This window comes from Amphiura filiformis, chromosome 3 (assembly GCF_039555335.1).
Source record: "Amphiura filiformis chromosome 3, Afil_fr2py, whole genome shotgun sequence".
Lineage (NCBI taxonomy): Eukaryota > Metazoa > Echinodermata > Ophiuroidea > Amphilepidida > Amphiuridae > Amphiura > Amphiura filiformis.
The window spans coordinates 53,038,809-53,051,208 of NC_092630.1; the positions used below are offsets into that span (position 1 = coordinate 53,038,809).

General features: G+C 35.8%; 1 protein-coding gene across 1 annotated transcript in view; it reads left to right on the plus strand.

Moving 5' to 3' along the window:
- The window catches only part of LOC140148714 (cilia- and flagella-associated protein 54-like), a 75,469-nt gene that overhangs the window by 28,569 nt on the left and 34,500 nt on the right, over positions 1 to 12,400 (plus strand). The window contains exons 20-22 of the mRNA XM_072170756.1: positions 7,161 to 7,331; positions 7,573 to 7,665; positions 7,890 to 8,072. Coding sequence (XP_072026857.1) covers positions 7,161 to 7,331; positions 7,573 to 7,665; positions 7,890 to 8,072 — 447 coding nt within the window. The remainder of the gene's footprint in view (positions 1 to 7,160; positions 7,332 to 7,572; positions 7,666 to 7,889; positions 8,073 to 12,400) is intronic.

Consider the following 12,400-nt stretch of genomic DNA (forward strand, 5'->3'; position numbering starts at 1 on the left):
CAGCTGTGGTGACAACTCGCGATACGTAAACAATTGACCGTCGATCGGGCACATAGACATGTGTACAAACTATGTAAACAGCAAATTACGCCGTACTAATTATATTCATTTTCTTTTGAAAAGATAAATGATTTCATGTCAATATATCCCGGCAATATATTGTCCACTATCGTGTTTAATTTCCCACTATAAAATTCAAATAAGAACAGCTTATACATGAAGAACCATGCACGTACATGTAAAGGAAGTATTCCAGTAAGCTTATGTATACAATTTCCCTCAGTGCAGACCCAGGATTTTTTTCGAGGGGGACTTGGGGAAGTGAATTTCAGGGGGATAAACCAATTTTGTAGCAAAAGTTGCAGCAAAAATTGGAAATGTGTGTGATTTTTTTTTTTTTTGGGGAAGTCAAGTTGCCTAAAAAATGGGGGGGCAAGAGAAATACCCCTTGCCCCCCAGTCCCAAATTTACAAAAAGTCAGCATCAATAAAATTTCGACCCCTTTATTTCGACAACAATTTTATGACCCAAACCCGCCCTCCCCACCACCACAGTCCACCACCAATACACCTTACCCCGGCAGGCTAAAATTGTATTGAAATCTGTCTTTTGAATAACATAAATACACTATCTGTGGACATCTTGCAACTTCCTACATTTTGGTCATCAAAAATGTTATGACCCTTATTTTTCTTTGTCCGAAATTTATGACCACCCCCGTATATTTGGGACCCCCTTCCGAAGAAAGTGACAGCTCCCTAATGCGGGGTCATACGATATCAGAAAACCCTTGAGAAAATCCAATCAGGATCATAGTAACACATTGACCCTTTATGCAAACCACAGATACTGTATTCAAACCCACATCCTAACCCTAACCAATAAACACAATCAAAAGCCAGAAGTGTAAACTAAGTCAGAATTTTGTTTCAACTTATACAAATTGCATTTGCGGGTTAAACAATTTCACAAAGCACAAACACCTAGAAACAAAAGTGCATACCCACACACAAAAGTATCCATAAATCAATTGCAAATATAATTTTCTAAAATTCTGACATGCTTTTTACACTTCTGACTTTTGCTTTTTACATTTACGCTTCAACCACTTGTGATATCAAGTGACTTGAAATGACTTGACTTGCCCTGAATTTTTGGTGACTTGTTATAACTGGGGTCTGGGGTGGACTCAACATTCATACTGGTATTCAGTGCTTGGGTAAGCTTTTTGAACTCAACAATGTCATCAGGGTGCTTACAGTTCTTAGGAGGGGTCCCAAATAAGTGGAGGATCGTGATAGGTTTGGCATAGGCTACTAAAGGGGTCAAATTGTTTTCCACTAAATGTGTGGAACATGGAGGGGTTTTTTTACAATTGAAATTGAAAAATAATGATAGGTTTGGCATAGGCTACTAAAGGGGTCAAATTGTTTTCCACTAAATGTGTGGAACATGGAGGTTTTTTACAATTGAAATTGAAAAATGAAAAAGATTGTAAATGAGGTATCATCATGGCCCTCCAACCTATCCAATGCTTAAAAACCTTGTTTACTTCAGATACATGTAGGTGACAAAAACAATGCAATCTGGTCACTGATAGCCCCCCCATTCCTTTCCAAAGAAAATAGCCCCACAGGCCCTTCACTGAATGCACACTATATAATATCCCCATATTATATAGCCAGTCAATCAATGCGCATACAACTACATGTAAGACACAGGGCATGTGTATGCCAAAATAATTTCTCTCTTGGACCACTCACAGAGTGAATGGGCCATGTACTGTATGAACACTATGTGTTGATGATCCAGGATCAAACCACTGGTACAGCTACAAACATATAAGAACATGGAAAGTGGACACAGTATTGAAGAAATTGAAGTCTTTTATGGAAATAAATTTAATTACTCTTTTATTTTATTCTGCTCCTTTTCTTTTAATATATAACATTGTAAATTACAATAATTATACAAAAACACCTCACTTTTCCCAGAACATGGGTATAGTATTATAGTATAGTATAGTATATATAGTAAAGTCCCATATTTGAGTAAAGTTCTACCCCTAGTTTTTTGACAAATTCCACAAATTGTCCAAAAAATTGGATTTTATTTTTTGGATTTGGAGTGTCCCTGGACCAAAGAGCTAAATGCTAGGATCAGCCATGGTTGACTTTTCAAAAATTAAAAAGTTACATTTTGTGTTTTCAATATGCAAAGTTATAATTGGCACTTCAAAATGCATTGGATTTGTATCCATTTTGAAATATGTCAATAGACTAATGACATGAATAGGCCTACAAATAATAACTTATGTTAAACTTTTCATAATTTAAAACTTTATGCTTATGAACACTGCTCACGGGTTCCTTAAGATTACATTACCGGGCAGGAAATTCCCTGCCCAGGTACCGAAATTTCAACAAAAATTATTTTTCCAGTATTGGAGTGTGTCCCTGGACCTAGAGCTAAATGCTGGGATCATTCATGGTTGTTGTGTTTTTTTAATGCAAAGTGATATTTGTGTTCATGTTATACCGGTACTCGATTTCAATATATATATATACAAATTCAATGCATTTTGAAATCATTAAGGGGGTACTACACCCCTGTGGTAAATTTGTGACTATTTTTGCTTTTTTTCAATAACACACTGGTAAAAAAAGTTAATGTATAATATAGGGGCAATGAATCCAGTTCCTACACTGGAATTTCAGTGACACAAGACAAGCATGTTAGATTATTTAGGATAAGAAATGAGGTACTGCTAGGATGTACCTCATATCCGATCATATATACTGAACCACTTGTCTTGAGCCCAGTCTTGAGTCAATTAAATTTCAGTGTAGTAATTGGATTCCTTGCCCCAATAATATACATAACTTTTGTTACCAGTGTGTTATTATTTTTTGAGAAAAATGCAAAATGGTCACAAATTTACCTACAGAAGTGTAATATAACTAACAGAGTATGAACAATGGAACATGAATACAAATTATCAATTTGTATAAAAAAACATAAACCTTTTTTTGTGTAAGTCGACCATGAATGATCCTAGCATTTATAAAAAATAGCTCTATGTGTAGGTCCAGAGACAACCGAAAAAGGAATAAAATATTTGTTAAAAATTTTTGGGTACCATATTACCAGCCCGAAAAATGAGTCGGGTACTCGGGCACAAATTTATTACCTGAAAATCCATGGCTTAAGGTGGTACTACACCCATAGATAAATTTGTGACTATTTTTCTCAAAAAATAATAACACACTGACACTGGTAACAAAATTTATGTATATTATAGGGGCAAGGAATCCAGTTACTACACTGGAATAATTATTTCAGTGACTCTAGACAAACTGTACGTTATTTATTATAAGAAAAGAGGTACCGCTAGAATGTACCTAATTTCTTAATGTAACTGAACCACTTGTCTTGAATCACTGAAATTTCAATGAAGTAATTGGATTCCTTGCCCATATGATATACATAACTTTTGTTACCAATGCATAGCTATTTTTTGATACCAATGCATAGCTATTTTTTGAGAAAAATGCAAAATTAGTCACAAAATTTATCAGGGGTGTGTAGTACCACCTTAATGAACACCATTTACTACTTGTTGTATGCAGTACATGATCAACTACATAACAATACGATGACATTTCATCAACTTTGAATGTCAGTCAAAGGTCTCATATCAGGTGTCACATCCCGGGGTCACATCGCAAAAAGAGCTATCGATCATGCGATGGCATTTCTTCTTGAATTGAGTCCCTGCTGGCATGGCTGGCAGCTGCCATCAAGTCATTTCCAGTTTATCGCCATCCCATGCCATGGAAGCTAGACTAGAGTTAGACTCGAGTAAATCATTCTTGAATGCTCCGTTGATTTTCCATGATGTTCCCCCCCTTTTCATGTTTTTATCATGTACATTTGCACCCCATTCATGCATTTGCGCCTATTTGCCCAGCATGTGAAGTAATGCTTTGATCACTACTAATTCATGTGCAATAGTTATAGCACTGACTAGTCTAGTATTGATGTACTTCACCATTTTGAAATCATTAAGGGGGTACTACACCCCTGTGGTAAATTTGTGACTATTTTTGCTTTTTTTTCAATAACACACTGGTAAAAAAAGTTAATGTATAATATAGGGGCAATGAATCCAGTTCCTACACTGGAATTTCAGTGACACAAGACAAGCGGTTCGTTATTTAGGATAAGAAATGAGGTACTGCTAGGATGTACCTCATATCCGATCATATATACTGAACCACTTGTCTTGAGCCCAGTCTTGAGTCAATTAAATTTCAGTGTAGTAATTGGATTCCTTGCCCCAATAATATACATAACTTTTGTTACCAGTGTGTTATTATTTTTTGAGAAAAATGCAAAAATGGTCACAAATTTACCACAGGGTGTAGTACCCCTTAACAAGTATGAACAATGGAACATGAATACAAATTATCAATTTGTATAAAAAAAACATAAACCTTTTTTTTGTAAAGTCGACCATGAATGATCCTAGCATTTATAAAAAATAGCTCTATGTGTAGGTCCAGAGACAACCGAAAAAGGAATAAAATATTTGTTAAAAATTTTTGGGTACCATATTACCAGCCAAAAAAATGAGTCAGGTACTCGGGCACAAATTTATTACCTGAAAATCCATGGCTTAAGGTGGTACTACACCCCTAGATAAATTTGTGACTATTTTTCTCAAAAAATAATAACACACTGACACTGGTAACAAAATTTATGTATATTATAGGGCAAGGAATCCAATTACTACACTGGAATTTAGTAATCCAAAGAAAAACGTGCGTTATTTATGATAAGAAAAAAGAGGTACCGCTAGAATGTACCTAATTTCTTAATGTAACTGAACCACTTGTCTTGAATCACTGAAATTTCAATGAAGTAATTGGATTCCTTGCCCATATGATATACATAACTTTTGTTACCAATGCATAGCTATTTTTTATACCAATGCATAGCTATTTTTTGAGAAAAATGCAAAATTAGTCACAAAATTTATCAGGGGTGTGTAGTACCACCTTAATGAACACCATTTACTACTTGTTGTATGCAGTACATGATCAACTACATAACAATACGATGACATTTCATCAACTTTGAATGTCAGTCAAAGGTCTCATATCAGGTGTCACATCCCCGGGGTCACATCGCAAAAAAGAGCTATCGATCATGCGATGGCATTTCTTCTTGAATTGAGTCCCTGCTGGCATGGCTGGCAGCTGCCATCAAGTCATTTCCAGTTTATCGCCATCCCATGCCATGGAAGCTAGACTAGAGTTAGACTCGAGTAAATCATTCTTGAATGCTCCGTTGATTTTCCATGATGTTCCCCCCTTTTCATGTTTTTATCATGTACATTTGCACCCCATTCATGCATTTGCGCCTATTTGCCCAGCATGTGAAGTAATGCTTTGATCACTACTAATTCATGTGCAATAGTTATAGCACTGACTAGTCTAGTATTGATGTACTTCACCATTAGGCTCATCAGAATGTTTATCGCGTCCTCACTTACACAGGATCGGCTACATTATACATACATGGTACTAGTAGTTGATGTTGCAAATAATGAAATTGCAATGCATATTGAACATGCATCCAGTTGCTGAACAGAGAGAAGAAGTGCATGCTGTCGAATTCTGCACTCGTGCGTAGGTACCGTATATTCGTCTCAGACTGAACACAGTACATACATCGTCATCACACGCATAGCGGTTGAAATGTAAAGTTTTCCAACTTCAGTTGGTTCCTGAGGATGACTAAACTGAAGCGCAAGCAAACTGACCCTTGAAGCTAAAGAAGCGAATAGTTACATATCGTCCTGGGTGTATCGCACCATGTACAACAACACTGTTTCACTCGCTCGCCAACTCATCATCTGCCAACATCAACATCAACAACGTAACGTAAATGTTATGGCTCATTCCCATGATGCAATGCGCATTAACCTAAAATCAGCGGGAATTTTATGTATAGATCTATACAAAATATTAGAAAATCATGAAATTTTACCCGAAAGACGCCGAATTTCGCTTAACTATTTCAGATTAAGATTTGTATATGTATAACCATTACGTATATGTAAAAAACCAGACTTTGAGCTAGTTTGACCGAAATTGAGGGCGTTCTGTGCGCGATATCTCTCAATGCCCCTTTAATAAATTATATTTTTCTCATTACCATCCTGAAATTTGACGATCCAATTTGATGTATTTTCGGAGAAATCAAGAAACAAACAGGCTATACTGGTAGCCACCTTCGACATTCTGGGTAGGAAAAAATAACTTCGTGAATAAGAGCCGTTTTACTCCCATGCCAATTCGCACGACGGAAATAGGTCCGAATCAATGAGGCGCTATAATGATAAAGCGCTTAAAACAAAAATAAAGAAATACATAAGGGATGAAATAAATACAAAACAAGACTTATCTTGTTAAGTATGATAGAAAAAAAAAAAAAAAAAATATGAGAAAAATGTCCCCCACTATAAAATTAATTAATTAATTAATTCAAAATATTATAAAAATCCCATTTTTTCATTAAAACAGTTCCTAAAATAAAAGATAAGTGTAAAATGTGCACGTGATGATAATATACAAAATTAAAAGGAAATGTATCAGGGTCAAATTAAAATAAAAGAATGAGATATTTTGTCACAAGAAAGATGAGCGTAGTGGTATGGCGAAGCACTCGACGGGAGTGTTGTTTCTGGATGCCGGACCACAATGCTAATTGTGCTAATTATTCACTTTTACGCTGAAAAAAGGAAGAAAATGGTGGTGTTGATAAATGTGATGCTCTGTTCATTTGCATGTATCTACAAGTGTTTGTACAGACAGACACCTCCAACATTGACTAAAATGTGACATTTTACCATGATTCATAATTCGCTCTTGGTCTTATCACTTGCAGAATATGTTAGCACAACTATACTTTTTACTTAAATGGCAAAATCTGATTTTTGATGATTTATTTAGATTTCAGATTTACCAAAATACAGCTAGTGTCTTTAATTAAATAAGAGAGGGCAAGTCAAAGAAGGTAATTTGTTGCATAATAATTATTTAATCTCAAGTTCTTGTTTGAACCCACTCACATGTTTCTGTTTCCCTCCATAGGATGCAATGAATTTTGTGAAGAAAGCTCAGGATCAGGAATACAAGCTGTATACCAGCAACACAATTACTAATGCTGTAAAGAACTCTGGACCACCCCCAGCACCACTGCTTGTCTGCCGTACTGATACAACTATGATATTCAAACCTGCCCCTTACAAACCTAAGGCAGAGGTGAGTTTTGAATCGTAATTCACTTTGTGAAGAGTTTCCCCTTTATTTCCTTTAAACATAGGTATGACATTGAAAAAAATCTCTTGAAATGTGTAAGCATACTAAAGTGTAACATTCTTGCAATGTGTTTGAAAGAGAGACTTGCAGAGGTTTGGCAAGTGCATGAGATGGTTTTATCAGGTTAAGAACCAGCAAATATATTTGAAAACCAATTATGATTTCTTTGTTGTTGTACACTCAGGTTGCGTGGTACAGGATTTTTGGTCGTCCAGCTAGTGGTAGCAATGTTAAAGTGAGACTCAATGATTACTACCTACCAGGCTCAGGGGAAGAGGTAAGAGTCTTATACTTACTTGTGATTAATTTGTTCCGATGATTAAAAAAAAATATTAAAAAAAAATATTTCTGGGATAAGATACTAAAAATGACACTTAATTTTAGAATATTTTCAACTTGTATTTTTGTTTCTAATGTCAAGAAGTTTGGAAAGCTTAGCCAGTTGTGCATGAGTTTAAATTACATTTTGTATTGTACTGATGTACCATCCCTATCTCACAGGTTCCAGCTTATGATTGTGAGTTACATGTATCAGGATTGAAGACCAATGAGAGATATGTGTTTGCAGTAGCAGCATATACAGCACAGGGTCAACTTATTGGAGGCTCTATAGGTGATACTAGTAAACCTGTGTTGTGCACCCACCCACTGCCTATACTGATGACATATGCCTTCCTTGGTCAGGTAAGACGAATGTATGTGTGTGTGTGTGGGTGGGAGGGGGTACATTTTTGTTGACATGAGAGGTATACACGAATCCGACGGGAGCTGTTTCTACTCCTCAACCGTGGGTGGCGCTGTTGCGTCCGCCATTGCCGGGGGCCATTTCGCGCTTGATTCAAGTTCACGTGCACGCTGTATGTTCACCTTTCATCTGTTTAAAGCTATTTTAATCCCGATTTTAATCAGGTTAATACTGCATTTTTTTCATGATTAGGTGTACCTTATTTTGAGGGGCTGTGGTCGGAACATTTTTGAGCATTTAGACCTACAATTATATTGATGCTCAACTTTAGGCCTGGTATGCTAGGCCTTGGACCTGACTAGTCATTTATTTTTGGTTGGTAGGCCTACTCGGCATTGGCACGGGTACCCGACCCTAGCATAACTCGCCGGCTCTCACAACCGATATTGGCATGTTGGTAGTGTTATTTTAGACAAGGTTTAACTTCAAATCAGGGATCTAGAGGTGGGAACAAAGCAGGGTTCGTATATGGGTCATGGAATTTTGCTTTTTCATTTTCCAGGCCTGCAAAGTCATGGAATTCAGAAAATCTTGAAAGTCATGGAAAGTCATGGAATTTCACAATTTGCTCCCCCAAAAAAGTTTCTCTGATTAATAATATTATTTTAAACCAAAAATGATAATTAAATTAGCTTTTTCATTTAATATCCTTTTCCGTGTTTTTAAAATCCATTCCGATTGTTATGCCTACTTTCTCAATCGGAAAGTAAAATCACGCATTTACCGGCCAATAATAGGCCTACAAGATTTTTTTTGTTCCGACTTTCGGATCATACATGAATGCACATTATTTTTTTTATTTAGGCCTATATATGGGCCCTACCTAAAAGATGATTTCCGAAATAATACTTCTGACTTTCAGATGGTTCATGCACATTAATGTTTTTTTATTAAGTAGACCTATCTAGGGCCTAACTGCTGTACACATGCTATGTCGTCTGAAGGTATATGGGCAATTCCGTATGAGAGAGAGCAAATTCCAAATGGTGAAAATAGTTAATATCTCCAAAAACACTGGTGCCACAATATTACAAATTTGGTATGAAATGATAGAGTAGAACAATATCTTTAATTTGACGCCTATTGCAGTTATATTGAAATATGTTTACTACTCAGTACTGATTTTTTTCAAAAGACATGATTTTCTGCCCAAAATTTTGTTTTTGAAAATGTAAACATACATGTTACATTCCGTTACCGTGGAATTGCCCATTTAGTAAAACTAAATTTATTTAGCTCTATAATAGGCCTACAAGATGATTTCCGACATCGTTTTCTTTCCGACTTTCGGATCTTGCATGCACATTATTATTTTTTTTAATTTAATAGACCTATAGAATGATCTCCGATATAGTTAACGTTCGACTTTCAGATGGTTCATGCACATTCACATTAATATTTTATTAAAGTCATAATGTACGATCTTATAATATGAATTTGGTTGATTTTTTTCAAACCTGATTTTTTTTACATATTTGTAATGTTTACACATGTCACAACTTGCACCTAAATGGAATCAGCCAAATTTGTTGTGTTTGTAGGTAAACAGAGCATAGTTCGACATAAAGTCATAATTCAAGAAATTATGACTTTATGTCTGCCCAATAGAACTGCGTGTTAAACGGCCAAAATAACAAGCAGTGTTTCTTTCACGTTACCTCGTTATTTCAGCTCAAAATGGACAGAAACCATTCCCGATCATTATACTAGTATTATTTCAGCATTTTGAGTATAGGCCTATAATGACAAATTTAAAATTTGAAGGAAATCGTACATTAAGCCTTTAACTATCTAACTAGGCCTACTACACGCATACATGCTTTGTTGTCTGAAGGTATTTAGTTAACTATTTAGCTCTATTGGTGCAAAATAATAGGCCTAAGATGATTTCCGACATCGTTTTCGTTTCGACTTTCAGATCATGCACGCACTTTGTTTTTTTATTTAACATGAATAGACCTACAACATGATTTCCGAAATAATTTGTGACATGATCAAGGGAATGAGTCGGATGTCGCGCTAATATTGTTTTTGAGATATTGGCAAAAACAATGTTCAAATTCTTTTGTTTTATCATTGTTTTTAGCCATTGATAAATTGCTCATAACTCGGTAACCAGACGTCCGATTTTGATGGAGTTTGCATCAAAATGTAGCATTTGTATAAACAGCTAGAAAATGATGCAAAAAACTTCTAATTGAAAATTGCCGACAAGTGACTCATCCCCCCCTGATGATGTCACATTTACTTCATCAGACTTTCAGATGGTGCATGCACATACTTTTTATTAATTATCTAACCCGGGCTATCTAACTGCTACACATGCTTTGTCGTCTGAAGGTATTTAGTTAGCTCTATAATAGGCCTACAAGATAATTTCCGACATTAATATTAACCATGCATAGACAACTGGTATACATGTACATATCCAGTAGAGTTTTCTAATTAATATTAGCACTACTTTTTTTTTCGTTTTTTTTCTTTATGTTTTGTTGAAAACATGCCCTAACAAAACCCGATGTTAGGCCTAAAGCTTCTGGTGGGTGTTCCACCTGAATCAATGAATTGTTAGTTAATAAAGCCAGTGCAAAAGTTTTAAAAATGCTTCGTGCATAGTTGAATATGGGAACGTGGACATTTTAAAGTGTTGTAACTTGAAAATGGAGCTTCTTTGAAAATTGTTTTGAAAAAAATAAATGCCAATTGCTATGGTCATTTTTTCAATGTGACGGTGGTTGAATTAAAGCATATTTTGAAAGTAGAGTGCCCTTTAGCATGGTTAGGGTTTTGAAGTACACAAATAGTACAATAATTGTATGAAAATGGTTGGTGCATTATATACCAGAGAAAGTCATGGAATTCTTTAATTAAAGTCATGGGAAGTCATGGATTTTTTTTTGCTCATGAAGTGTAAGAACCCTGCAAAGATTTGTGCCGTCCGGACTTTTTCAAAAATCAATGAGGGAGTCCCTTATTATTTGTTATTTATATGTTGTTTTTTACCATCCATTTCTGTGTAAAATTGCAATTGCAAAGGCTTTGGCAACACATCATAAAAACGGGGAGGCCCCTAATATGTTTTGTTATTTCCCCAAAGCCCTAGGCCTATACCCCTAACTTGAAGAGAGTGTTTGCAATAGGCCTACATATGTTTATAAATGGTAAGCAAGAACTTCTAAACATGTCTTTTCATTGCAACAATTTTAGAAACAAAGAAAGGGACCAAAGGAGAAAAATAACAAAAATATTTGAAAATCTTCAAAAATCAAGGGACGTTATTTATTTTCAATTGGCCTCATCGAAGAAGTAGGCCTACCGCATCGGACTTTCAATTGTCGCCGAAGAAAATCGTCAGTCAAAGACCGATAATTTTCTTGTTCTTTTGTCGCTTCTTAATTAAAAGCATTCATCATTTGCATTTTTTAAAGTTTAAAACTCTACTTCTGATGAAAATTTTGCGATATTTTATACTACTTAAAAGTTAAAACTATTTTCAATACACCTGTAGGCCTATCCGGTTCTTTAAACCAGAGCTAAGCGACTGATGCTTTTTAACACTTTTCATACGGATGAAATAAGCTTTTGTTTACAATATTTAGGCCTACGCTACTGCGAAAAAAGATGCATAAATTCACTTTTTTGACAAGTAAATTACCTTGAAATTCTAGTTTTGGCCTGTCTCGAACATCATCTGCTTAAGCAGCCATGGCAATTTGATGATGGTAACAGTGAAGTGAACTTAGAGAAGCATATCCAAAGTATTGTTGTTGTTTGCCTATGCTATGCTGCACAAATGGCCCCTCGTAATGGCCCCCGTAATGGCGGCTATGTAAGAGGGCGCCTTTTCGAGAGTGCGCGGTCGGATTCGTCTATATGGTATATTAGGTATCTATATTATAATACGCTATTCTCTGTAGATCTGTCTGTCTGTCTGTCTGTGACTGCTAATGTGAGGCCACCGTAGGTCATACCGGGCTCAAACTTGGTGGGTGGGTGCAGCTTGGTATGAGTAAGAACGAGTTTATATTTTTTAAGGTCAAAAGTCAAGGACGGGGTCAAGTTCAATTGAAGTCTAATTTCAAATACTTTAAATGGCAAATCTAGCCATGCCATTATGTTGACCTTGGACTATCAAACAAAAGTTTCCACGGTGACCTTTTTGTCGGACCAACGGTTAAGAGGTCAAAGGTCAAGAAAGGTAAAAATTTCAAACTGCCCCTATGGAGCTAAAACTTGGTGGGTGGATGGAACTTGGAATAACAAATAA